Source organism: Kogia breviceps, chromosome 2 (genome assembly GCF_026419965.1).
Source record: "Kogia breviceps isolate mKogBre1 chromosome 2, mKogBre1 haplotype 1, whole genome shotgun sequence".
NCBI lineage: Eukaryota > Metazoa > Chordata > Mammalia > Artiodactyla > Physeteridae > Kogia > Kogia breviceps.
The window spans coordinates 60,572,144-60,598,540 of record NC_081311.1 but is presented as its reverse complement, the minus strand read 5'-3'; the positions used below and the strand labels follow the sequence as shown (position 1 = coordinate 60,598,540).

The following is a 26,397-nucleotide window of genomic DNA, read 5'->3' as shown; positions in this document are numbered from 1 at the left end:
TATAATATAAGGCAGTGTATAAATCCTACAAGAAAAGTGAAACTAAAGCACTAATGGGAGATCAGAAGAAGAGAGTCTCTCAGTTGGTGAGCTACAGACAGACTTTATGAAGCAGCAGTTGGAATAGACCATGAAATATGGCAATACTGTGAATACACAAAGATAGGGAAACAGGAACGCTAAGCACAAAGAAGAGTGTGACCATAACAAATGTAGATGGGAAAATTCTGGGAACTAAGGAACTAGAATGGTTTGAGTTGGATTATTAAGTCTAAAGACCTAAGTGTAAGAGATAAAACTATAAAGTCTTAGGGGCTTCCCTGGTGGCACAGTGGTTAAGAATCCACATGCCAATGCAAGGGAGACGGGCTCGATCCCTGCTCCGGGAAGCTCCCACATGCCGTGGAGCAACTAAGGCCGTGCGCCACAACTACTGAGCCTGCACTCTAGTGCCCGCGAGCCACAACTACTGAAGCCTGTGTGCAGCAACGAAGACCCAACAAAGCCAAAAATAAATTAACTAATTAAAAAAAAAATTTTAATGGTAACTTTCATGTTAAAATAAAAAAACTATAAAGTCTAAGAACACAGGGGAAAAGCTTCATGATACTGGATTTGCCAAGTTCTTGAATATGACACCAAAAGCACAAGCAATAAAAGAAAAAATAGATAAACAGGACTATATCAAAATTTTAAAACTTTTGTGCATCAAAGGACAAAGTGAAATGCCAACCCATAGAATGTGAGAAAATACTTGTAAATCATATATCTGATAAGAGATTAATATCCTGAATATGTAAAGAACACCTGAAACTCAACAACAACAAACAGCCCAATTACAAAATGGGCAAAAGACTTGAATAGACATTTCTCCAAAGAAAATACACAAATTTCCAAGCACATGTTATTCAACACCACTAATCAAAGGCAAATCAAAACCATGGACACCACTTTACTCCCATTAGGATGGCTATCATCAAAAAACTAGAAAATAACAAGTGTTGGTGAGGATGCAGAAAAACCGGAACCTTCCTGCACTGATGGTAGGAATGTAAAATGGTGCAGCTGCTGTGCAGAACAGTATGGCAGCTCTGCAAAAAGTTAAATATAGAATTATCATATGACCCAGCAATTTCACTGTTAGGTATACACCCAAAATAATTGAAAACAGGTATGCAAACAAATGCTTATACACAAATGTCCATAGCAGCACTATTCACAGTAGCCAAAAGGTAGAAACAAACTAAAGGTTATCAAAAGATAAATGAATAAACAAATTGGGAGATATATATATATATACACATATATATGTGTATATATATATATATATATATATATATAAATTCAGCCATAAAAAGAAATGTACTGATACATGGTACAATGTGGATGAACCTCAAAAACATTATGCTAAGAAGCCAGACACAAAATGACACATTATATGATTCCATTTATATGAAATATCAAGAATAGGTAAATTCAGAGACAGAAAGCAGATCCATGGTTGCCAAGGGCTGGGTGGAAGGGGGAATGAGGAGTAACTGATTAATGGTTATGGGCTTTTCTGGGGGGGTGATGAAAATGTTTTAGAACTAGACAGAGGTAGTGGTTGCACAACGATGTGAATGTACTCAATGTCATTTCTCACTTCAAAAGGATTAATTTTATGTTATGTGAATTTCACCTCAATTAAAAAAAAAAAGAAAGGTATCTATAGAGATTTTAAAGCTAAAAAATTGTTTTATTCCCCAGATAAACTGCCTCTAGGGACAGGGAAATGAAGAGGATAACGCTGACAGTGGTTGTTTTTACTGTGAATGAGGTAAAAGTTCAAATCAAGAATTATGTTTTGTTACAAAAATGGTCTGACATTTAATCCTTCTGAACTAGATCTGTTAGGAAAAAACTCCAGAATGATCATTCAGCTGAGATGCAGGTGGCAGAACAATCAAACAAAAACCCTCCCCAAATCATCCAGCTAATATCCATTATCTTACAACATGGCTCTTGCAAACCACGGTCCTCAGGTTAATGGAGGAACTAATTTGATTTTCCTTTGTACTTTCTTTCTCCTCGTCCTTTCATTCCACCCCTATTCTCCCCCCTCGTCCCACAGATGAACGGCCAGCTTCAGAGTCCACAAAACAGAGATAACTAAGTTCATCTGCATATCATATCTTCCACATTCCCACCAATAAAGAAGAAATTAGACCTAAAGATAGTACATTATTTTAGGATTTAAGGGTTATCTCTCTTTACTAAAGGGTAGATGGAATTGCCTTCAAACCTTAGGACACCATTTCCAAAAACTGACCTGGCTCTTCCCTCCACTTTTTTTTTTTAAATTTATTTATTTTTGGCTGCATTGGGTCTTTGTTGCTGCGTGCAGGCTTTCTCTAGTTGCAGGGAGTGGGGGCTACTCCTCGTTGCGGTGCACAGGCTTCTCATTGCAGTGGCTTCTCTTGTTGCGGAGCACAAGCTCTAGGCACACAGGCATCAGTAGTTGTGGCTTGTGGGCACTACAGCGCAGGCTCAGTAGTTGTGACACACGGGTTTAGTTGCTCCGTGGCATGTGGGATCGTCCCGAATCAGGGCTCAAACCTGTGTCTCCTGCATTGGCAGGCAGATTCTTAACCATTGTGCCACCAGGGAAGCCCTTTCCTCCACTTTTAATCACCAAACATTCTCATCACATTCCCAGAACCACTGCAATTCTAGAATAAGTACTTAAATGCTGTATCTACCCAGCCCCCCCTGGCAAGACAGCACCTTCTTAAACCTTGAAAGAATGGACTCATCTTTTCTTTACAGGTATGGAGGAAAAGTATCTTTGAGATAAATCAAGAGACTTAAATTCCAGAAGTAATAATAAATATCTTCCTGATATTCAACCAAAGGCCTTTATTCTGCAATGGAAGCCAATTAAGACCAAAAAGGGACTTATCCACCTTTCCAAAGAGAGGTCTTCCTCCAATGGAAGATTAAGTCCACTGGAAGACTGGCTGAACTGGCTGGAAGTCAAGGGATCACACAGCTTGGGGAGGAATGAAGTTGGTGAAATCGCTGATGCCATATTTTCCTCTGTGTCTAGAGTGGGTTCCTGATACAAATGGATAATTTTCTGGCAGGAAGGGAAGAAGGTGGGAATGAGGAGCCAGGTCTTTGCATTTGCATCTGTATATATCATCAGGCTCATGTCTGAGTTTGTGTACCCAGGCCCCCTGGTTTTAACTTTCCTGCAATGAGGCCTAGTATCCTCCAAGTTTGGGGGTGGGGAGTTGACCTGAGAGAAACAAAGGCAGTGACTTGGGGTCTAATTTATTCCCAGTATATAAGAGAGAAAACACCAACACCAAGGACTGGAGAGGAGAGGAGACATGAACTGGATGGCCTATAAAAACTCTTATCCTTCATCTCTAAATTCTCTAAAATATTAGCTAGCTTATTCCCACACCTAGGTCTCCCTTATTCACCCCTCCTTACCACCAACAGCCTCAAATTTCACCTAAATCATAGTCATCTTCTCACCATCTCCAGACCAGTGAGGCCCATCTAATTTTCTCAAATTCACCAGCAAATAAAAAATGTCTTTAGGGAGTAGGGAAGAGAAGGGTGAGTGAAGCTCATCACTGGGGATCCTCAAAAGGGGTTAGGAAAGAGAAAGAGAAAAGGAGAAACACATTAGAAACATTGCTATTAGGACAACATTCAGCTGCTTTATCAGTGATTAACACTCCCTGGAGTGATAAACGCTTTATTCAACTATAAACTAAGCAAGCAGAGGAGTTGATGGAAAAGTAACTTACCCTGCTAAGCCCTCAGCTTCCTTCCTTCTCTCTTTCTTCCAAGTGAAGTAAATGCTTGATCTCCTCAGATCTACGTTGTGGCTGATTTGCAGCTGTCCCTTCATATCACTTTCCTTTGCAAACTGCTGAAATGCTGAGTCTCTGTGATTAGGTATGCCCTGCCAACCAGACAGACAACACTGAATTCTCCCTAACGAGGCAAATAAGGACCTGGCCCCCTGCCCTTGGACTTCTCTCTTTCTGACCTTCCTTCTCTGCCAAGAAGGCTCAGAACTCTGTCAACACTCCCAAACTCACCAAAGGCCAGGCAGGCTGAAGAAAGATAAAGCTTACTGCTTCCTGGACCTCTCTCACTAAGGCAGCATTTCTGCTCCCAGTCCACAACGTCAGGAAAAAGCCCTTGGGATTAGTTCAGAAGTCAGTATTTGATTGGAAAAGGTAAACACTAGCCCAGAGGAACAGGAACTCCTAGAGTTCTAGATGTCAATCTAGACACAGGATGAGTTCTCCCAAGCCCAAAGTCCTTTTCAGCATAACAAACACTACTCAAACACAACTCAACAGTGACCAACGTAGGTTTAAGTACAAATATGATACCCAGAAAAGGAGAAGACAAATGGTCATTTAATGGTACAGAAGGAAATCAATTGTAGGGAAAACGTCCAGAATTAATTTGTAAAATTCAATTTCCCTGAAAGGAGAGCAAGGCACTTTCTGAGTGAATGTCATCAGGGGCATTCCACCTGTTTCTTTTAAAAGAGGAATAAAATTTTCTGTAATATTAAAGTAAGCAAGACTAAAAACACACACTATTTCTAGGAAGAGAAAATAGAAAAAAATCAACTCAAACATCTCATTCCTTCCTATAACGGATGCTGATCCAGGGAATTTAATTCCACATTTCTAGCTCCTTTTCACTTAGAGCTATTAAGCTCCAGAACCTATCAAAGTTGTTAGTGCAGTGGTCCTATACGACTCTACGACCTGACGCCGCTTACATGTGGCCCCAGCTATGTCACTTACCTGCCTCTGTGAACATCAGCAAATTGGGGAACAGAACCACTTGCAATAAGGTCCTGGACTGTGGCAAATAAATCTATGTATGAACAGATGCAGAGAATGGATTCCAAACGAACCCCAAACTGTAGAAAGCACAAACTACAAGCAGGGAAGGTGGAAGAAAAGTGTTAAGGACGCAAAAAAACATTACATAACATTATATAGAATAGCTGTGGACAAAGGAAAATCAGTTGCAACAGGCAAAAATCCTGAATAAAATAGGGGTAATTCATTTTAAGCAAAGGTTTCAGGCCAATTTCAAATTTAAGTGGCAGAAAACTGAAAGGTTTTGAGGTTTGTTAATGGCTGAATTGCAAAAGGTAAAAGAAGTCAGATTGTCTTTTCTAACTCAGAAGTGTCATCTTTGAATATAAAGGGAGATGATATATAGAAAAAAATTGATATTGAATAGTAGTTTACATTTCACCATCATTACTACTGTTCTGGTAGACATTTAAATTTACAATTTAGAAAGATCTGAACTTTTCACAATTTGCATTCATCATGAGTTACATTTAAAAAAACTTTAAGTACTTCTATGGTTTGTTGTGAAACTAGTTAGAAGACAGACTAGAAAGAGCTTCCTATTCATCAAGTAGTAAGGGGGTTTCCCTGGTGGCACAGTGGTGAAAAATCCTCCTGCCCATGCAGGGGATGTGGGTTCAAGCCCTGGTCCAGGAAGATCCTACATGCTGCGGAGCAACTAAGCCCGTGCGCCACAGCTACTGAGACTGCGCTCTAGAGTCCCCAAGCCTAGAGCCCATGCTCGGCAACAAGAGAAGCCACTGCAATGAGAAGCCCACGCACCGCAACGCATCGAAGAGAAGCCCCCGCTCTCTGCAACTAGAGAAAGCCCGTGCACAGCAACAAAGACCCAACGCAGCCAAAAAATAAATAAAATAAATTTTTAAAAAAACAAGTAGGAAGGGATCTATGAGGCACTGGGTGATATTCTACCACTCTTCATGTATACCACTTTTTCTGAGTTCCATTCCTTCCTCTTATTTTCTTAATTTTTACCATTAACCCTAATTCTTCTGATTTGTTAATGATGCTTTATGTTTACCCATGATTCCCATAAACACTATATAACCCTAGTAATGGACCTAAGGAACTAAAGAATTTCCTGCTACCTGATGTATTAGTTAAGCTCTTAATTTAGAGATGCAGTTTTCACAGACCAATAACATCAAGAGAATATTTAAGGTATACAGTACATAATAACTGTAAAGGCAGCTCATGGACTGGGATGCAAGTTAATATTACAGCAAGCAGAAGCTGTAATGATCAACAATTTGAGTTCTGTTTGCTACCTCGAATTAGGCATGTATATATACTTCAGTTCAAATTAACGCTTTTTTTAAAAGTCTTTATTGAATTTGTTACAGTATTGTTTCTGTTTTATATTTTGGTTATTCTGGGGGCCGCGAGGCATGTGGGATCTTAACTCCTTGACCAGGGATCGAAACCACACCCTATGCATTGGAAGGCGAAGTCTTAACCACTGGACCACCAGGGAAGTCCCTAAATTAATGCTTTATAATGTGCATCATAATTATTGTTGAAAAATGTAATTAAAGTTGCTATACAATTATATTATTATAAAATGTTGAACAATACGCAAATTTCACTCAATTTGCAAAAATTCTATACTTATTTTGATTGTGACAAAGAGGAAAGGAGTATAATGGCAGGAAAATGCAGTATTATTCTTTTCTTATTGTTTTAAAACACTTAATAAATTCCATATACTACTGTAACAAAATTCTAGACAATAACATTTTCTTTCAGTTAAAAGTTAAGTGAAACACTGATTTTAAATAATAGATTTAGGCCTATAATAGGCACCCAGAGTGCTCAGTTACTAATGTTCATGTAAAACAAGAATAAGTAAAAGAAAAAAAAAAGAGCAAAATTTATGAAGACAAGAATTTAATTCATATTACCATGAACTACCCATGAGATAATTTTCTCTGAATATCCCAATTCTACTAACAGGATTTTCTGATTTGCATGAGGTCAAATCAGACTACATCTTCCAAATAAAACCCAACACAGAGATAGGAGCAGCGGCCCATGCATGGAATTTATTGTGTGCTACTGTTTATAAAATACTCAAATAGTCCTGCACATGCATAATATTTCCAACTTAGAAAGGAGACCATACAGGGTGCACTTTCTGGCAAACAAACAATAGATGGTTCCGCTGCCTGGAGCTCTGAGTTGTATTCCAGGGCATGAGGGAAGCAGGCCACCAAAGTAAAGGGAAATACCAAACTACTGTGGCAATCAATACAAGTCAGTAATTGTGAAAAATTAGCACATGGTTCCATTTAGTCTAACCAAGCAGTTCTGTAACTATCAAAAGAAAATGTTCAACATGCAGTCTTGACTTTTATGCTTCCACTAACATCTGAATGACTGAACAGAACTGTTGCTTCTATGCTGCACTGCTTAATCAAAAACACTTCCAAAACATTTTAAAATTTCCTTTGCATCAAAACATAAAATGATAGAAAGCCAGCAGTAAATCACCCTGGTGGCTATTTAAGCAACTTGAGTACTCACAATAAACTAAAATTTCTCATAACATCTAGGTAACCTATACATGTCGTACCTGTACATCATAGGTCTATATATTAAATATTTGCAAAATGAAAACATGCATACACAAAATACGTCAAGTTTTACAGACATGATTTGAATTAAAATTTACTTTGACAATGTACAAACTTCTTTTAAAGTACCTTAAATGAGTAATTCTGTAATTCTTCATAATTCTGAAATTTAGAGATTTTCTTAAATCTCTGGGGTGTAAATCTCAAAAGATCTGGGCAAGAATGATTCTAAATTAGTTTTTGGATTTGTGTACAAGTAAAAGAGTCTGCCTAGAAATAGGTTATGCATTCATAATTGAAAAATACCAAGACTATATTACAGAATTAGCCACATTTAGGAACTATAGACCTGAGGTTAGCATTTTGCATAAATGCCAACTGGGTTTCTCAGCATTTTGCCCATAATTCAAAACACAGCTTAGTAACCTCAGAAATGTATTTTAAGACCATGCTAATTCATCCTTTAAAGACATTTAATGGGGGGAAAAAAAAGTCCACATTATCTCTTAGGATTGTATTTGAAGTTATGGTTGAAAACCAAAATCTAATTCTACTGAGGAGAAAAAGAAATCTCATTTGTAAACTTAAATGTGTGAACCACAAGCATAAATGGAGGTGTAGTTGCCCTCCACTGGAAATTGCCCCAAGCCCCTTGCTCACTGCTCTCCACCTTGGCAGCGATGACCCAATCTTATCAGATAGCACAACATGTCCCAGGGCCCTCAAGCCTCCATCCAGGAAGGGGGCTGGGGTCTCAAAAGCACAATGGTTTCTCCAGAGGGACTGTGACATTTACAGTCAGCTTGACCGACCCCTCCAGCTCCTCGGGTGATCTGTCCATTTGGGGCCCGAGATGTGAGAGTCCCTGGGAAGCCGTGGGTCACTGGGCACCATGGTTGCCAGTCCCGTGGTTCTCAGTGGCATGTGCGGTGTTCAGAGAATTGAAACCATCTTGCTGTACAGCATCTTTCCGGGGTGGCATTCTCTCATTGATCCTATCCAAACCCTTTGCCTCTTCAAAACTGCAGATTCTATGTGGTGGAGAGAATCCTCGTATTGCTTAACAAAATGCAAATTTGATAAGTCAGTAATTGAAAAACATTTCTGAGATTTCAAAAACATAATTAATGATTTTTAAGAAGAAAGAAATTAGTTGTACATAGCAACATTTAAATCTTACTTTAACTGAAGCCTATCCCCATTATAGATTTCCCCTTAAAATTTGAAATGTTTAAACTTAAATATAAACGTGACAGCTTCATAGACGACAAGTGTTACATAGCTTTAAAAAAAAAAAAACAAAAAAAAATAATCCTCCCCTGCCCCCATGACCTCCAGGCAATGGTCTCAGGGTCTCAACCTGACTTCTACTACATCAATTATCTCCTACCTCAGGCCCTAAGATCACCAGTGACTATCACAGTAAGGCAGCAACAAGAGTAGGGGGCAAGTGAGGAGGCTAAACAAGGTTAATCCTCAACATACAAATCTGTACCAAGAGCGTGGGAGAAGAAAAGAAAGTTAAAATTTAGCAGATCAGAACTACCTTGGAGGTCAAGGTATTATCACCCCATTACCACCAATATGAAATGAAAAAGGTAGGAAATGCCTCCAGGAGTTAGATCTGTGTTTGGCAGATTGTAAAACGTATTTATAGTTCCATATTTTAGGAGATGTTTTCCTTAATTCACTGGCCATTCACTACCTGTTCTTTGGAAACCCAAATCAAAATAAATGGCAACCCTCCTCCAACTGTTATGGTTTCTCATTCACTTCATCTGGAGTGATGTATCCTCTATTACTAAAATGTACATAGAAAAAATTTCCATACAATTGGTTATAATCTGGTTGCTTTAATAAGCAATCCCTGGGACTCAGAGTCTGTGCATGTGAACCAAATAAGTGGCTGGGGCAGCAAAGCTTTCAGCATCGTGGAATACCAAGCCCATACATGATATACGCGGATGTAATATTATCAGCAAACACTAGCCCAGACTGCAGCACAAAATCATAGTGACAGCTCTGCACTCTCAGGTGAATTACTGAAAATGAGTATGTCATTTTAATATCATGAGAATACCAAACCTATATGTAGAGAGGATTTCACTTCAGAATTTAAAAAAAGTGAGTAGCACAGAATCATGCAAAATATGGAACATATTTTTATTTGCAACTGTAAATGCTATAATATTATACCATAACATGCTGTACTCTAAAGAATTCTAGAACATTAAATGCTGGTTGCATTACTATACTAGAAAAGAGAAAAACCCAAATTGTCACTATGGAACTCAGTCTTTGTGATTTAAAAAGAAGAAGAAGAAAAAGATGACTGTTAAACTTGATGAGTCAGTGAATCTGATTCATCTTGGACTGTGCAAGCTAGAAGTAAGACACACCCACAGGACATTCTCTGATGCCCACCCACACACCACAGATCTCTGCCCAGTGCAAGGACTCTGATCGTACCTTTTTCAGCCTCAATAGCCTCAACTGTGGCTGTACAGAAGTGAGCAGAGGCATGCAAAATGAATGAGAGAGATGAGAAGGGTCATATCGTACAGCAGAAAAGGCAATGATCACTTAAAATATAACAGTACCCCATACTACATTATCATTTACAATTTAACATATATAGTACCCGTATTAGAGAGCCCCATCCAATCCCCCAATTCCTGACACAGCACAGTTTACACACAGCACTAAGACACCATCGCTCAGAGCACAGAACACATAGACCTATTGTAAACACAGACACCTCAGCATCCATGCAAATGCACACTAGTATTAATTACCCGTCTTGAATTCAGTATTTTGATGACCTTAGACTTTTCCAACATGTTTATTATGTCACATCCATCACAATCACAAGGAAATTCTCTAGAGTGAAATTATGATGGTAGAATTGTAGCAGAGCAAACAGAAGGAGATTCTTTTCTTTCATGTCTCACTGAAATAATACTTATCACCAGTTGGTTCGCTAAGATATAAACTAGAAGGGGTCAGCAATGCTTTTCCTGTCACTTCTAATTCATAGGGCAAAGCATAAGCTGCAAAAGTTGGTATGGCTACAACGAAATTTATGGTCAGTAAACTTAGTGAATTACTCTAATTAGAACAGTTCCATAGTGCTGTCCTCTGTGGGTAATCTAAAAGGACTCCTCCTGTCTACTAGGAACTTCCTTTCTATTATAATTGGTGTTCCAGATATCTAAAGATATCAACATATAACATATATAAAAATCCATTTATGTTCAGTGTATCACGGACTCAAATCTACCTCAGGTACTAACAGCCTCATGTGAAGATAAAAAGGCTACTGAGCATGTTTTCAAGCCCATCTACCAACTAGAGAGGAATCAAGAGATAGAACTGAGGTCTTACAAGCAATAAATCCTATTCATTTCCTGATATGGACATACATATACGTCATATAAATAAGAAATACATTCTTGGTATAGCCTGTCTCTGGCCCATTTAGAGAATTTCAACATATTTAGTCATACATTTTTTTGTAGTCAAAGTTTCTTTTGGTTCATTTCTGGGTTCAAACTGTATAAAGCACTCACACTGAGGACCAGGACCGAAGATTACAGAGGACATTATTGCCTGATAATACTGCCAAGTCTCAATTCTTACTTTACCCAAAGTGCACAAACTCATAATATTTATAATGATAATGTTCCATCCCTTCTACTTTGCTTCTTCACCGATAAGACCAATTAGAATAATTATTCCTAAAAGGAACTTTTAGCAGTACACGATTTAGAAATAATAAAACTTATCCAAAGCAGTTATTAATGTGAAAGGACACTGATGAATCTAAGGAATTAAAGAAGGCTAAATTAGATGTTTGTAATCTCCATCAGATAGTAAAGTAGGGACCCCCAAAAAAGAAGCATAAACACTGAATAAAGGAAGAATTTAATTTTCTCAACTGTTAAATCGTATTACAAATTAAAGCAGATATACTTATTGTATACCCACTGTACTTATTTAAATCACCATTAAAAAAATCTAGCCCTGTACACTTGGAAAATACCCTTGGAATTTGTCCAGACAGAAAACTGGGATAAATGACCCACCTCTACTGGATCAGCCCTGGAATTCCTATTCTTCAAAACATGGACCATTTTCCTTATAATTTAGAAATTAAATAGGGAAAAATAAAATGCCTACCAGAATCTATGTTTTAAAGAGCTTGTGGTAACAGAAGTGATTTTATATGAGATATTTCATAATTTGTATTATATATAGTAATAAATTAAAAATTAAAAACTGATTATCACTGTAAGAATTAGTATCTGAATATGTCAATAGTTTAAAAGTCTATTAAAATTTTTTTCAAATTATGAAAATGACAATACACTTTTGGGGGCTTTTAATTTTATATGCATTTTCTAGGTCAATTTATAATCTCTGCTCTTTCCCAAGGCCTCTAAATGCTCCTACATCCTTTTCAGGACACAAAATGTACATCACACTCAAAATTGCATACCATGTTAAGCTTGAATGCTTAGAATTCAAAGAAGATCACGTGAAGCTTACATATTAAGCTGGAAAGAAAGAGATCTGATAATTGCAAAATTCTATCTGAAAAGCACTATTTTTCCTCAATTTTTTTCAGTTTTATGGGGCATCTTGACATGGCCTAAGTTTGAGTGTAATGCTGTTTCAAACTGTGTTCCTCAATACTACACAGGATAAGTGACCAAGAGGAACTGACCTTACTATAATATAGATGGCCACATATTTTCTCATATAGGTCCTCGTGAAGGTAGCATTATAACAGCTAGCTCCCAATCAAACTTCCAAGAAGAAAATGCACATAAAATATGATTATCAAATCCTACTCCAACAGAGTTATGCAGTTTGTAAAAACACTTGAGAAATATCATAAATTAACCGTAAAGTTATTGATGAGACAATTTCTATTTTCTGACAATAGGACAGAGGTCTTAGGATTTTAAAACTTTCTTTTTGCAATACTTAGCTCTCAGGTATTCACGTCAGGGGTCATGTCTACTAAAATTTTAAATGTTTCATAAATTTTAAAAAATCACATGGGTGATCATACTTCTGTATGAGTTTTGTTATTTGTTTCAAAATGGGTCTGTCTTACGCTAGAGAAATCACTTCAACCAAATGTAAACCACACAATCAAGATCCATTGCTGGCAGAGCTAGGGAGCTATCTAGTTTCCCAAATTGGACCCCTTAAGCTCAGCACCATCCAGTAACTCACTCTACGCCGGGAATAGACAGTCCCTTCAGTAAAGCCACTCCTTCCCTGCAGTTGGGGGTGATTTCAAAGTTGGAAGACTGAGCTTCAGGCTGCATGCAAATTAAGAATAAATAGATGTGCTGAGCTCTCAACAAAGCATGTAATTAGCAGGTGCTAATTGCGAAATCTGAAAGAATGGTTTGCTGGGGATACAACATAAAAGTAACAATATATCCAAGGATAACTGAGAGATGACCTTAGTTTAGATTTATTTAAGTATGAGACCCTTTCGGTTTTCTTTTTCTTTTCCTTTTCCGAACAAACATGAGGAAGGATATGGCATTTTTCAAGTTATTAAAATTCATCCTTTTCTATTAACATTCTTGCTAGTTTTATTGAATGTTTAAGGTCTTCTTAATTTGTTTTAATGAAATTCTTTTTAGCTCATTTTCCTAATGTTTACAAGGTAATAAGAAAAATGAAGGGCAAGAAATATAAAGAGAATCAAAGCAGATTTTTTTAAATCAAAAAAAGAAACCTCATTCAAAATGAAAATTTGAAGCTATAATTTCAAAACATACTTATATATCTCACATATACCGGTAGTGGTAGCAGACAACACAATAACATATAAATAGAACATGTATAGGCTACAAGTAGAAATTATTTGTCTACAGAAAAATTCTTTTTATTTATTTAAGCATTTATTATGAGACCGAGTGAAATGAAACTGTGAAAAGTCAATCTAATTTAAATTTATTCAAAATTTAAAATTAAAATTTCCTATTTTTTTGCCTTAAAAGTTTGACTATTTACAACACCAAACATGACTAAGAAAACATCAGATCTGTTGCTTCCTACTTTAATACAACAATGACCCTTGGAGGGCTGTCAAAAGTGACTACAATAAAACATAAATTAAGGCTTTACATATCACATTTTCTACTTTCCAACCACAAGGGAAAGAAATCTAGACTTTCAGTTATTGGGTATAGTCTATAACATTCACATCACTTTCTTCTATTTAATCTGTAATGGGCTTTCAAAAAGTTAACCCAGTATTTACACAAATATTTACTCCAAAAAAACTTAAGTTTTTTTTTTTAATATAAAATATTCAATGAGCCAGATTACAGGAATGCTTTACGTATAATTCTTTTTATTTTCATGCAAAATAAAGGCACACTTAATAACACCCTTTCAATTTTGACTTACAGGATTTAAATTCCACCCCTTATAACAATGACTTAATATCTAATGTTACATTCATGTTCAGAATGCACAAAGTACAGCAACAAATGCAGCAAACCTCAAAACAAGGTGCTACAAAGTTGCTTCTACATCAAGACAGACAAGTGTCTGATAGAGTAATTTAACTTAACATACTTTTACAGACATACAGCTAACCTAAAGAAAGACAGACAGATTTAGGAAAGCAGCTACATCTGCAGAGGAAGGAAACAGTGTGTTACAGACAGTCAATTATACATAGAACATTTGACAAACACCACAGAAAACAAACTTTGGCATCATTTACCAGGGTACAAAACCTTGCACAAATGTTTTGGCAAGTGAAGTGCATAAGTAATGTTCTGGGGCTCAAGCAGATTGTTAATTCTAAAATTAACATCTGAAAATATAAGCACAGTCTAATACAATTACATAAATTAGAAAGATAAAAAAATAAGAAACTTGGAATTACATTTCCATTTAAGTAATATGGATATCCTTGATTCACATTCTGAAACTAGGCTTTATAAAGGGTGCATTAGACAAACGAATAAATATTTCAGACATTATGATATGAGTTATTCCCATATCATTTCATGAAAAGCTGAGAGACTGATCATTATTTTCAATTGAAAGGAATACCCATTCTATCATTTTCTGCCCTGGTCAGGTTATTAGTCAGACACTACCTATCATATAGTATTCTGCTTGTATCAGCTGCTGAGACAAGAACTAAAAAGCAGAAAGAATTCCCTGCATGCATTAGGTGTATTGTTAGCAAAAGAGTGAGGTGTGCCCCAGTCCATCTGAGGCACAGCAAGTTGCATAACATCATTACCACTTTGCAGGGTCTGCCGTCCTCCAGCTAACACTCCACTAGGCAACATCCCTGTGGGAGTCAGGCCCTTGAGTGTCAGCACACTTTCACTCTCCTCCCTATAGCAGAGAGATATAACAAATATCAGAGACTTCCAACAAGTACTTAGGTTAAAAGAGGAGATGGGGCCCAGATGTAGGCCATGTATGTAACTTATGACATTCATTGCTATTACCATATTTTCCTCAATTCCAAGATATACATTTTTTCCACGTTCTAAATGCTTCAGATATGAGGGTATGCCATACAACTGAGACATATATTGTTCTTCCTGAAAAGCTTTATTAAATATGAGGTGAGATTCATCACCAATGGGTATCATAAAATTGATAAAATATGGTATTTCATGTCTGATATAAGCAGTTTTGCAAACAAATTTTTAAGGACTAACCCATTCATGTGCACCCTTAAACCTGGTCTTCCTGAATTAACCCCAGGAAGACAATTTGTGACTCCAGCAAAAATGACTTCCTTTATAGATGAGCAAGTTCATCAGGAACACTCTAAAAAGTGCCCCTCCTCCTTATTATGCTCTAATTTTAAGGTGTAGATCTAATACTTTCATCACAGAAGGACAAGAGATACCAAAGGTGAACAATAATAATCACAAGGCTCAAAAATACTAGTTTCAAAGCGACCTGTGTTCCCCTCTTCAACACGTTAAGTATACAACTTCTTTATAGAAAGAATGCTACTATATTGCTTTTAGATATCAAACAAGATACCGCTTATAATAAAGTATAATAAAAGTGATTTCTGTAAAACAAATCATTGGGAAAATATATCATTACCTGAGAACAGAGAAGACCCTTGCCATCTTGCCAATTGCTCGAATTTTGTTTCTTATGATTTCTTTCCGGGCTGCAGCTGAACCTACTTTCAATGGAATAAATAGAAAGAAAGACTCAAGTTTAGGGCATCCATACTTGCACCATTCTATTAGCCTGCTTCACTCTCATCTGAACCAACACCAAGCCCTTTGCCACCAGCTCACATGGAAGAAACTAGATGAACTCATGCCAAAAAGCTTCTCTTTCAATGTTTAGCTCAGCACTGGTCTAATACTGGGATCTGACACAGATACAACTGAAAAGTAATCAGCCAACTTTATCACTCTCACACTACTGACTAACCAGTAAAACAGCAATGGGAAAGAAACTAGAGTCCAACCTGTATCACAAACCAGAGGACAAAAAAATGGTAACAATTCTACAGTCTTTGTTTAATTCTCATGAGAGCCTATGGCATGCAGACTAACAGACTAGAACTGGTCATAACCTTTAGACTTCTGTTTGATTATCATAAAAGCCTTTGACATGCAGGCTGGAAATATCCCATCATACTGTGACAAAAGAAGCTTCCTTGCTCAAAGTTGGTCTGAAAACAGTGATATGAAGCAACTACTGGGCAGGTGACCCAGAATGAGGGACCATAGCAGCATTTCAACAATGTACATCTCAACCTCATGGACTAGGTGTCCTCTAAAGTCATGCAAATATATACAAGCTTTTACATCCCTAGGTGAGTATGACACAAGGAGAGTGAGCAATGAGAAAAGACTCCCCCAAAAACATGGCTAAAGAATCACTAATGCTTCATCTCCAAAGGGTCAGCTGCGCTGCCTATCACTGATACAGAAGAGAATATATCAAAATAACTGAATCTTTGCCTGAATAAAGACTCAAAGGTTGTTATCTTCCTTCCCTTGGCCTCCAGAAAGAACAACAATCTCAGTCCTGTTATCTCATATACAGCAACTAGAATCACTCTGGACCCAAGAATGTGGTTCCTTAGAACTGTGCTTCAACATGATGAAAACAAACATATGGAAGCACCGTGGTTGAGGAGAAGGTTAAGGAAAGACTAAAGACACTAGACCAAAAGGGGCCTTAGGTACACAGAGGTCTGAACAACCAAAAGTCTTTTGGGCTAGAGCATCTTATTTAAAATTCAAGCAGTCCACAAATACATATAATTAAAAACTAAGATGACAACTGGACCTTACTGCAAGGAAACAGAAAAAGAAATCCAATTTCAAAGATGAAAACAAAAGACATATTTTAGAGAAAATAGGCTCCACAACCATGTTTATGATGCTCTAAGTGTAATATTATGAGTGCTGAAGCTATAGCTTTTACAAATCCAAAACTGTGTAGGTCCATGGTACTACACAGGTATTTTTAAGATGTCAAAAAATTACTTAAGTCTCAAAATCATAGAATATTGGAATTTGAAGACATTAGAGATACTGCAAAGTTCAATTTCCTCATTTTATAGACAAAGAAACTAACTTTACTAAGTGTCTTGTCCAAGGACATAGGGTAAGTCTGATTCTCTTCAAATAAATTAATATATTTTGTTTTAAAATTGACAGAATTTTTGAAATAGCCAGACTGGGGGAGAGGAGTACGGAGATGGGGGAGGATGGCTGTAATGAGATACATTCACATTTTCAGCCTTTATTTATATATCTATAAAACTGAATGATATGTAAACTATACTGATTTCAAATTAAAAATTCACTGGAATATAAAAACACTTTACAAATCAGGATTTTAAATCAGTCTACAAACACATCATGCATAATATTAAAGTAAATGTCCACAGTAAAATTACTTTGGGGAATCAGACAGACAATCAAACACCCCTAGTCATGCAGGGAAAAGTACAAAACATTACAAATAAGCAAAAGAATGAAATTTTAAAACAGAGGAATGAAAAAGAGGGAAAAATATTTCCATGCACAGAAAGACAGATATCTTGGAATATGACTTCTAAAAACATCAAATTCTAACTTAGATAAAACTTAAACTAAATTTGCACAAGGCCCAAGAGGACTCCGCATAAATATACTTTATGAATACACAAACTTACATGGACATGAGAATAACTTATGAAGTCATATTTCAAAACAATGTTACTCTGTCTGGTCTGTACCTTTTTTATTGCCATATATGAGCCGTTCTTCAGATGGAGAGTCCAGAAAAAAGGAAGTGAATGATGGAGAAAAGGTGGTTGAGACAAATAAAAAGATAGAGATTTAACTTGGCAGTGGTACTGAAGAATGAATGTAGAAAGAAAGGGAGAAAAATGAAGGTCCTCATACTTGAAATTTGAAAAATGTAGTACTATAAGATCTGGCAAATAAAGGAGGGATGCCACTGGGTAGAGCTCTAAAGGAAAGATTTCTTAAAAGATATGTGTTCAGAAGAAATTATGGACAGAATGACTATAATATTTGATGAAAGTAGACAAATTAGGGACAGAAAAAAACACGTGAAAACACATAAGACTGATAAAAGACTGTGCTAACAACAATCGCACATTTATATTAATACCCTTAAGGAAATGTGTCACCCATGGAAGTATGTTAAGTGAAAGGTAATGACACAAATGAGATACAAACTCATGTGGTTCTTCAAGGACACCAACATCTGCAAAATCTGTAGCATACACAGAGAAATGTAGGTAACTTTATAAACTACCTCAGTGGAAAACCTTACCCACGCCCAATAAAGGAAAGGCTAAGCCTCCCACACTCAGTAATAACAAGAGCACACAATTTCTTGAATCAGAATTGTGGAACTTTTGCACATACTCAGGATCAACGGTATGTGCTGTCTGTTCCCAATCCAATCTGGGAGTTTGAGGGACATCTTTTTGCACAAATAGCAACAGATTGTTTCAAAGCAAGTAATAGCTCTTAGAGTAGGCAGCAGAGATGTCTCATTTGAGCTTTTCATTCTAATGCTGAGATACATGATTCCATTATAGGAAATGCAAAGTTTTAGTTTAGTAAAACTATAACACATATGGATTATGTATTTCCTTTACCAAACTCAAGACAAAAGATAAATAACTGAAAGAAACAGTATGCATTCTAAATATCATAGAAATCAGTGTTCAAAAATTCCCTTTAATGATTACATAACACCTCTAAAAGGAACACTATGTGCATTTACACATGCAATATGTTTATGCAAATTTTTGCCTTTAAAAATAAACCCACATGTACATTAAACAATACAGAATACCAAAGGTCATTACTTAAGAAGAAAGAGAGTCTTATTCCTTTAGCCAATTTCAGCCTTGAATATGCAAAATCTACTCTTTCCTTCCTCCCAGTGGGAAATGTCCACTCCTGTTCTTTCCCTTCCCCCACAGAAAAGCTAAACCCTTATTGTGTCTCCACAGCAATCCCCAACCCAACAAGTTTTCTTTCTAAGTCAGATTTCTTCCCAGGCCCAGTCCATAGCATGGTTCCACTGCTGAGTAGTAAAAGGGGAAGGAGAGGAGAGAAGGTATGATATCATGCTCAAAGGAAAGAAGAAAAGATAGGGTTAAGGGGAAGAAATAAGGGAATATGTATAAGAAAGGGAAACAAATGTAGTTCCAGTAGCTCTTTTCCCTATCCCATCCTAGTATCTATCCTAAACTCCTCCCCTTTTCTCCATTCCTCAAGGTTCTTTCTACCCCAAACCACTCTCATTCCTTGATGCAAACTCCCAGACTCATATTCTTAAAATTTTCTTGGCGTCCCTGCTCTTAATACTTGGTAGTGTAAGGGTGAAGAAATGTGGAGTAATTGCACCTGCCATGTTGGCAGTGAAGGGAGATCTATTTCTAGTATTCAAAGCTGCAACTCAGTGTATTTTCCCATAGAAACATTGTCATAAATGGGGCTTAACGAATTTTTAAAATTACTTAAGAGTGGGAAAGAATTTTCATCCTCTCTATTCCCTCAATCTATGGAAGAGAAGATTTTTGAGAAGTTAGGTGACTTTCCCAAGATTACACAGCTAGTATAATGGTAGCACCAAGACACCTGAACCACTGATCCTTTTCACTAAACTACAGTGCCTCTTTATGATCAAATTTGATTCATCTCTGGAGTTTAAGAATGATATAACAAGTTGATAAGTAAGCATAATTTATCATTAATATGAAAAATGTTGATAAGATACATAAAATCTCATTAGAAGGAAGATAATAAAATTTTATATTTACTCCTGGTTGAATTCCTAAAAATGATTCAGTGTCTATCTTCTTATAAATCATCAGTATCTAAACCAAGTACTATATTAGACTTAACAAGGAAACTTTTTCCCTTTTTACTATAGAAAGAGGACTAAAGCATCACCCATCACTACTCCTATTTAACACTATTAACAATATTGATACAAAATTTTTGAAGAAAAAGATATAAAAGGTAAAAATGTAGAAAATAAACAATATCAGCCTTATGCAAATGACATATTTTTTAAAGTTAAGGAAAACAAAAATTACCGTAGGAAGTAATTCTGCTGATCCAACTTGTTGAACATAAGATAAACCCACAAATATATAATTCCTTTATACAGTCAGAGAATATAAGAGAGATACCAGTTGCAATAGTAATAAGAACATAAAATACTGAAATATTAATTTAACTTGGTAATAACAGATTTTTCCCAAAGAAAAAATATATAATTTTAAATAAAATAATTATATATTAAATATATTAAAAGGAGTAATTATGGTAAATGAACTAATTATATAGAATAAGAGATTTTGATCTGTTTAGAAAATTAAATATCATTTTTTAAAAACTTCCTAGATTCAGATATAGATTTAATGTAACACCAATTAAAACGCCTACTAGATAGTTCACAGAATTTGACAAATTAACAGAAAACTCTATTGAAAAAATTAGTGGAACATGTACAATAATTATTTCATTATATTATTGATCATTACATCAATACCTATAACATTATGAAGTAGGAACTATTATCTTCATTCTGAAGATAAAAAAACTGAGGCTCAGAAAGGTTAAGTAACTTGCCCGAGGTCACACAGCCATTATGAGGAACTAGAATCTGAACCCAGAACTAGTCTTACAATAGTGATTGCAGAACAGGGAAAATAAATATTTAATTAAAACTTTAAAAATTTTATGGAAAAGACAGATATGATGAAATATGTTAGAACTAAAAGCTTCTGTAAAATATCAGAGAGAATTAAAATAAGTAAAAATTAATATTATTCATTAAATCTTATTATTCAAACAAAAAAAGAACTGATATAAGTTAATTTATTTCAAAGAACAAAACTATAAACCAGAGTAAAAGCACATCCCTGCCTGCCACCAACAGATGGCACTAGCAGACGCTTGTATATAGTCATTTTGTGCTTTCAACAAATGGACTTAAAGCTGTGGTTAAGAATCAAACCTGTTTGTAAGTAGAGAAATTTCTATACAGTTTTTACTCAGATTTTACTTGTTAAATGGTCATTTGATAGGGACAGTTTACATAGCTGGGAAAGCAGATAGTAATTTCTCCCTTAGCATCATGAGAATTCAAAGAAATGTAAATTAAACCAACTGTAATTTATAGCCACCAAGCAAAATAAGTAAAAACAACCAAAACCCAATTAGGTGGGCCTGTGAAGAAATACAAGTCTATAGATTCATTGCTAGAAACACTTCATATTGGTCCAATTCTTATGCAAAGTAATCTGGCAGTTCATAGCTAAAATAATGAAGCTAAAACTCTTCATTCTCTTTAACTCTGTAATTCTCTTCAAGAAATTTATTCCAAGAAGGAAAATTAAAACTATTGTATGAATATGTTTATTGCATGCTATTCATAATAAAGATAATTTAAAGCAACCCAAATGCCAAATATAATATTAACTACAAAGATTATGGTATATTAATATACTTAGAAATATGTAGGTATCGAATTTTACCAATATGTAGACCATGTTTAATACATGGAAACATTTATATACTAATTAAAACTATGAAAAGTATGCTGCAACAAAGACGTGAGGGGCATATGGAAGAGAATAAAGAGTTTTCAGCTTACAAACTGTTTATGTTTTTGTTCATTCAGTTAATTAACATAAATATTTAAATTTAAGTTCTAAATAAAAACTTCAGAACATAAAAATAAAAGTAATTTTGTTTCTATTGTATTAGTTTATACTATATAAATAAACGTGCATTAGGTACATAGGCTGGTTGGCTTACATAAGAACTAACAACCATGTATAACTTTGTATGGAAAAAATGCTTGCTGAATTTTAAACTAAACTAACAAGCGGTCTCTTAGAACATAACCACTCATAAATTGAGAACAGCTTACTTTGAGTTTTCAAAGGAAGAAGTGACTATGGCATTGGGTATTCAGGTATGTTTCTGATGCACTAAGAATACAGCACCAAGGAAACAAAAAGCATTTTTATCCTCCCTTCTCTAAGTAGTGTCCATATTCATGAAGAACCACATTCTTTTAGCACTTCAATTTTCCTTTCCTTCTGTTCTTTCTTCCAGATTTCCCCTTTCCCTAAATTCATTTTCTTCCCCATACCAACAGAAAAAAAATTACTAAAATGATTTTAAAATCTTAAAATAAATAATATCTGAAAAACTGACTTGTCACTTATCAAATAGCATAGCCATTTGAGAGCAATGACTATATTTTACAAGAGTATATCAAAGCTGGGCAGTTAAAAGATACTATTTCACAATAAAAAACAGTAAAATGAATAGTCATACCATCAAACTGGTCTTCTCCTTCAGTCATAAGTTCATCATCAGAGCAAATACTCAGAACATTTACCAACATTTCTGTCACTATTTAAAAAAAAAATTACATATTAGTTTATCATATTCAACTACCTATATGTATACAGGGCAACTATTTATACAAATGATCCAAGAAGACTAACATATTCTGATAGCAGAAATGATAGAATTAAAAGCTATAAAGGCTTTCAAAATGAAAGAAATTAAGTGGCTAACAAGCCTGAGAGATTCTTTATGGAATAAGTTTTCAGGTCTCTCAGGAAAAAAAAAAAAAAGAAGCCCCCCACAGGGATGAATAACATCTAAATACATACATTTAAATTCTTCATATATGGATACAGCATTAAGGAGTAAGAAAGGGACATCCCTGGTGGTCCAGCGGTTAAGACTCCGTGCTCCCAATGCAGGGGACCCGGGTTCGATCCCCAGTCAGGGAACTAGATCCCACATGCCGCAACTAAGACCCGGCACGGCCAAGTAAATAAATACATTTTAAAAAAAAAAAAAAAAAAAAAAAGGAGTAAGAAAAAAACATGGCACAGTTCCACTGTTTCAAAAAGTTTCAGGATTCAATCTTTAAAAAACTGGCTCCAGCAATTCCCCTGAAACTTAATTCTTAAGACTACTAATGACTATCTAACAACTGGAACCCATGGTTCTTTCTTAGGTTTAATTCTCCTTCACCGTTCTATATATTTTTTTGCCTTCTCTTTTCCCTTGGTTTCCAGGATTCTACTCTTCTGGTTTTTCTACCTTTCAGACTATTTTTCCCGCAAATTTGGACATTCTCAAGATTCTCTCTGCAGTCCTGTTGTTTTTATATGTTCAATCTCTTGGTGATTCCATCCATTATTATATATTTTCAACTATCACCTTTTGAAGATGATTCCAAATTCTTTATTGCCAGTCTCGACCTCCCCTTCAATCTCTGGATATCCCTGCTGGTTTTTTGTGGGTTTTTTTTGCGGTATGCGGGCCTCATTGTTGTGGCCTCTCCCGTTGCGGAGCACAGGCTCCGGACGCGCAGGCTCAGCAGCCATGGCTCACGGGCCCAGCCGCTCCACGGCATGTGGGATCTTCCCAGACCAGGGCACGAACCCGTGTCCCCTTCATCGGCAGGCGGACTCTCAACCACTGCGCCACCAGGGAAGCCCTCCCTGCTGGTTTTATTGCCAACTGTCTCAGACTATTTGTACGTCGTCTGTTTCGCCCACTAAAATGAAAGCTTCATGAGTGCAGGGTGCTGTTCTGTTTACTACTGCATCCCCAGAGCCTGGTCCCATGCCAGGCACATGAGAGGCATACAGTAAATATCTGACAAATTAGTAAATAAAAAAATTAAAGGTATAAGCAAATTTCAGTTAATAATAAAAACGCCTATTGAATATTAGCCCCTGGATGTCCTGATGGCACCTTGAAATGAACACTTTCAAACAAAATTCAATACTGCCCCTATTACTTCCCCTATAGTATATTAATAGCACACCACATATATATATTTTATCACAAAAAAGTGATGAGCACTATGCTGTAAGTACGCAGAGTTATGCACAAGATCTGCTGAAGAAAAGAAGGTTTTGGGGACTTCCCTTGTGGAGCAGCAGTTAAGAATCTGCCTGCCAATGCAGGGGACACAAGTTTGATCCCTGGTCCGGGAAGATCCCACATGTCACGGAGCAATTAAGCCTGTGTGCCACAACTACTGAGCCTGCACTCTACAGCCCGCAAGCCACAACTACTGAGCCCGCATGCCATGACTACTGAAGCCCATGCACCTAGAGCTTGTGCTGTGCAACAAGAGAAGCCACCACAATGAGAAGCCCGCGCACCGCAACGAAGAGTAGCCCTCGCTCACTGCAACTAGAGAAAGCCCACGCGCAGCAATGAAGACCCAACGTAGCCAAAAATAAATAAATAACTTTATAAAAAAAAAAGAAAAGAAGGCTTTTGGTAGAGGAATCATAAAGTAGAAATTTGCCAGGTGGAGAGGGCAGATAAAGCATTCTAAACAGAAGTTAGAAAAAGTATGAAGAAGTCATATAGATCAGTGGAATAAAATTGAGTCCAGAAGTAAAACCTCACATTTAAGGTCAAATGATTTTCAACAAGGGTGTCAAAACAATTCACTGGGGAAAGAATAGTCTTTTCAACAAATGTTACTAGGACAACTGGATATCCACATACAAAAGAATGAAGTTGGACCCCCACTTCACACAACACACACACACACACACACACACACACACACACACACACACACATTAAGTCAAAAAGGATCAAAGACCTAAATGTAAGAGCTAAAACTATAAAGTTTTTAGAAGAAAACATAGGAGTAAATCTTCATGAGCTTGGCAATGGTTTCTTAAATATGACACCAAAGCACAAGCAACAAAAGAAAAAATAAACAGGACTTCATCAAAATTAAAAACTCTTGTGCTTCAAAGAACATCACCAAGAAAGTGAAAAGACAATTCACAGAACAGGAGAAAACATTTGCAAATCATACATCTGATAAGAGACTTGTCTCTATATATACAAAGAACTCTTACAACTCAATAGTAAAAAGACAAATAATCCTTTTAAAAATGAATCCATTTAGAAATAAACATTTCTTCAAATAATATATGCAAATGTCAAATAAGCACATAAAAATACGCTCAACATCATTCATTAGGGAAATGAGATATAATTTCATAACCAATATGATGGCTATAATTTAAAAAGATACATAATAACAAGTGTGGGCGAGGATATGGAAAAACTGGAAACATTATACACTGCTGGTAGGATTGTAAAGTGGTATAGCTGCTTTGGAAAACAGTTTGACAGATCCTCAAAAGGTTAAACATAGAGTTATCATATGACCCAGCAATGCTTACTCCCAGTTACATACCTAAGAAAAATGAAACCATATTGTACAGGAATGTTCATTGCAGCATTATTCATAGTAGTCAAAAAGTGGAAACAACCAAATGTCCATCAACTGATGAATGGATAAATAAAATGTATATCCACACAACAGAATATTATTTGGTCATAAAAAGGAATAAAGTACTGATTCATGCTACAACATGGATAAACCTTGAAAACATGCAAAGAAGCCAGTCACAAAAGACTACATATTACATGATTCCATTTATATGAAATACTCAGAATAGGCAAATCTATGGAAATAGTGAGTAGATTAGTGGTTGCACAGGGCCGGAAAGAAGATGTGGGGGGAACTTGGGAGTGAATGCTAATGGACACAAGGTTTCTTTGGGAGGATGGTGAAAATGTTTCAAAACTGATTGTGGTGACAGATGCACATCTCTGAATATACTAAAAACCATTGAATTACACAGTGTAAATAGGTTAAGTGTATGGTATTTGAATTATACCTCAATAAAGCTGTTATGAAAAAATAAAGAAAAAGTAAGAAGGCATGAAACTTAAAACAGCATATAGTATATTAAGGAAGTTGGCTGGGCTGTTTCATACCTGGAACATAGAGAATGCGAAAGAAAAAGACAAAAAGTGAGGCTGAAGGGAAAGTAGGGAAGGTCCAAAGACCTCATGTGACAGGCTAAGGTTTATCCTGAAAGTTACCAGTCATTTATGGATACTAAATAGTAGCTTTTTAAGTATGTAGTGCTTTCCATCTAGAAGCTTAGCTGTGAAGGAAAGGCAAGAGAATCATAGCACAGGAGTAGTCAATGAAAGATATCAGATAAAGGAAATGTTATTTATTTTTATTTAAAGATCAGATAGATTTGAACAATTTACAAAAGAGCTTAGCAGAGAGAGTCTGAAGATATAGAAGATGTAAATAATAAAGTAAGTTTCCTGAAAAAGCAGAAGGGTAATGTAATATAAGGACAAGTTAGAAAGGCTAGCCCTGGATAGAAGGGTCATATCTTCAACAGGATAAGAATTCAAGATGAGTGCAGTTTATTGGGAATTCCCTGGTAGTCCATTGGTTAGGACTCCACACTTTCACTACCAAGGGTCTAGGTTCAATCCCTGGTTGGGGAA

At 36.1% G+C, this 26,397-nt stretch overlaps 2 protein-coding genes across 17 annotated transcripts in view; both read right to left on the bottom strand.

Annotated features, from left to right (window-relative positions):
• Positions 1–3,842, bottom strand: part of ANXA7 (annexin A7) — a 38,044-nt gene extending 34,202 nt beyond the window's left edge. For both annotated transcript variants that reach the window (XM_067025402.1, XM_067025401.1), the window contains exon 1: positions 3,804–3,842. The gene's annotated coding sequence lies outside the window, so the exon portion shown is untranslated. The remainder of the gene's footprint in view (positions 1–3,803) is intronic.
• A 3,081-nt stretch (positions 3,843–6,923) lies between these two features.
• The window catches only part of PPP3CB (protein phosphatase 3 catalytic subunit beta), a 49,463-nt gene continuing 29,989 nt past the window's right edge, over positions 6,924–26,397 (bottom strand). For 4 of the 15 annotated variants that reach the window (XM_059054220.2, XM_059054222.2, XM_067025395.1 and 1 more), the window contains exons 10-15: positions 22,354–22,431; positions 17,748–17,774; positions 15,602–15,686; positions 14,772–14,869; positions 9,950–9,979; positions 6,924–8,539 (exon numbers count right to left, since the gene is read on the bottom strand). In XM_059054220.2, coding sequence (XP_058910203.1) covers positions 8,361–8,539; positions 9,950–9,979; positions 14,772–14,869; positions 15,602–15,686; positions 17,748–17,774; positions 22,354–22,431 — 497 coding nt within the window. In that variant the 3' untranslated portion in view covers positions 6,924–8,360. The remainder of the gene's footprint in view (positions 8,540–9,949; positions 9,980–14,771; positions 14,870–15,601; positions 15,687–17,747; positions 17,775–22,353; positions 22,432–26,397) is intronic. The other 11 variants (XM_067025393.1, XM_059054224.2, XM_067025397.1 and 8 more) reach the window with 6 other exon arrangements.